Source organism: Adiantum capillus-veneris, chromosome 5 (genome assembly GCF_014529385.1).
Source record: "Adiantum capillus-veneris isolate H3 chromosome 5, ASM1452938v2, whole genome shotgun sequence".
Lineage (NCBI taxonomy): Eukaryota > Viridiplantae > Streptophyta > Polypodiopsida > Polypodiales > Pteridaceae > Adiantum > Adiantum capillus-veneris.
In genome coordinates, this window is record NC_140935.1 from 149,397,302 (window position 1) to 149,399,758 (window position 2,457).

The 2,457-nt window shown below is 40.1% G+C and overlaps 1 protein-coding gene across 1 annotated transcript; it reads right to left on the minus strand.

Moving 5' to 3' along the window:
- Positions 1-324: 324 nt before the first annotated feature.
- Positions 325-1,112, minus strand: LOC147458272 (uncharacterized). Its single transcript, XM_086511793.1, has 2 exons — positions 1,011-1,112; positions 325-965 (listed from the first exon to the last, which is right to left on the minus strand). The coding sequence occupies exons 1-2, from the start codon at positions 1,105-1,107 to the stop codon at positions 559-561; spliced, it is 504 nt and encodes a 167-aa protein (XP_086367919.1). The 5' UTR covers positions 1,108-1,112; the 3' UTR covers positions 325-558.
- Between the last annotated feature and the right edge of the window lie 1,345 nt (positions 1,113-2,457).

Consider the following 2,457-nt stretch of genomic DNA (forward strand, 5'->3'; position numbering starts at 1 on the left):
GCATTTGAAGATGTAGATCACCTTTAACTTGATTTGGAGATGTGAAGCATGTACAAAACCCCTACGTTCTGGATACCCTTAACAATCTAGCCCCGAAGAGGGGCATAAAACTTGTGCCCGTACTCAATTTTCTCAAATAGTTTTTGTCTAGATGAAAATTCTATCTTAATCTCCTTTTAAGTAATCAAATCCAAGAAACAATTTCAAGCCTCAAGGTAAAATGGTAATGTGATGTTTCACAATCTTATATGATCTTAATGTGATGAGAAACTAGGAGTGCGGAAGAACAAGAATACACACAGTATAAAAATTAGGCTAGGTACGAGGGCTAAAATGAATGTTTGATTGCAAATCCGTGCACATGAGGCTTGCAAATCCTTGCACATAAGCCTTCATTTTACGGCTGGTAAGTGACAATGGAAAGCTCATGAATGATGGAAGTTGTCAAGCTCCCATTAGTTAGAAAGTAGTGCACTCTCCACACATAGAGCCACAGAGGGGGGAGGAAGCTACAAGAGAAAAAGGACATAAGTTCCACGTCCTTGTGCAACTGATTAATTACTCAATGTGAACATACTCGCCAATGGAAACGATTTTATGCTTTTGCTGAATATCCTCATCAATGATACAATACAGGAGATAGAGAATAGGGCATGTTGCTGTAAATCTCTTTTTATCAAAAGACTTTAGAACTGGTCTTTCAGGATTTGATGCCCACCAAGATAGGATGTCCTTCACAAGTCGCACAGCGTCACCGTTGATCAGAGGTTTGTGCTTCTCATATGTAGGACCACTAAGGTGGAGACAATATTTGACTCCCCTATATTCAGGCCCCCAAAGATCATAGATAAATTCTTTATCGTAGATTCTAGACATGTCAACAAGGCAGAGGCGATGGCCGTTGATGGAGATAGCATGGTCGTAAGCGTCGTCAATATACATCGTGGCCCTATCTTGCTGATCGCCTTTGCCGCCGTCAATAAACATTGTGCGTCCATCTTGCTGATCGCCTTTGCCGCCGTTGGTGTCGAAATCTGTGAAGTCGATGACATGTGCATAATTGTAGAAGATGCGTCCATATGAGCGTGTAAGCGGGTACGAATACATCAAGGGGCGAAACCATGCCACCCATCCACTTTTGGGCATATCAATTTGATATTTGACAAAACTAACGTGATCGATAATATCTTGGAATGCATCGGCGAGGAAGTATTTGGCAAAGCCACAAAGGATGTATTTGCGCTTGGAGAAGGGATGCTGCCACAAGTCGTGCAACACCCACACTACCGATAGGAATGCAGGAACCATTGTAACCAAGCACACAAAACTTGCTATGGGCAACCTGATGTACTTAGATCGAAAACTATAAAAGCTTGTTAACACATTGTAGACCGCTGTCAAGAATGCACATACCGTAAACACTTTCACGCTGCTAGCTAGCTGCAAGCCGATGGAGAAAAATGACTCATGTGCACACGAGTGTGTGTTTGTGTGTGTGCGTTTGTATGTGGAGAGAGAGAATTATGGATGAAGGTCGTTCAATTTTTCATGTTCGACAAGTGTCCTTCCAAAAAGCTTTAAAAGTCTTGAAGAGAAAGAAATATGTCTATCCAATGCTATTTCCCAAAGCTACAAAGAGTATTCATATGAGTTCTATCCATGATGTGAAATAGTGATTCAATAATTTTGTTAAAATATTTTGATTTGTAAAGAGTCCTTTTATTTAAGGACTTGAAAATGACTCATTTCACTTGTTTTTCCCGCATTGGTGCAACAACAGCAGCAGAAATTAGAATTAAGTCACTTTTCTTCATTTGTCGGGGTGAACAAGGAAAGTTTCTTTCTTTTTTGTTGGTTCGTAAACGGCCTTTCCATCATAGACATGAAGGCACGAAAGGAATAGATTATTGGTTGTCTTCAAGAAGTCACCCCTAGAGTAAAGTTTGAAGCTCTCGAATGTGTAACACATAAGCATTGTGGACAATTGTAATGTACATATATTATGAATCAAGTTTTTTTTTTTTTTTGGCAAAACTCACAATTGTGAGTGGATAGTATTAAGAAAACCAGAAATATACACCAATCTCGAGCTCAGACCGAGCCTCGAGGGTCAAAGGATTACGAGTTTTCAGCTTGACAGAGAAACCACAACTACTCGTAGGCTTTACTTATTACAAGATGTCATCATGACATGTATTGTTCTAGACCAATCCTCTGAAGCTTGTTTGCCTCCGATCATGTGGATCGTCACTCTGCTCTCTTGTATGATTTTACAAAAGCTTGCCACAACAAGATCCCCCTCAAACACGCGGCGGTTCCTTGCTTGCCAAATATGGTGAAAGAAGTAGTATCTGATTATTTGAGTGCAAACAAGAAGAGTAAGACTTCCCAACCTGTTACTACCAAAGAACAGATCAGTCTTGAAGAACTTAATTTGCCATGTCTGTAACATTTAAT

Excerpts from the sequence above, each read along its gene's own strand:
- LOC147458272 (XM_086511793.1), bottom strand. The coding sequence starts at position 1,107 with ATGTATTCGTACCCGCTTACACGCTCATATGGACGCATCTTCTACAAT. Across the intron at positions 966-1,010 it reads CGACACCAACGGCGGCAAAG|GCGATCAGCAAGATAGGGCC; the intron begins GCGATCAGCAAG and ends ACGGCGGCAAAG.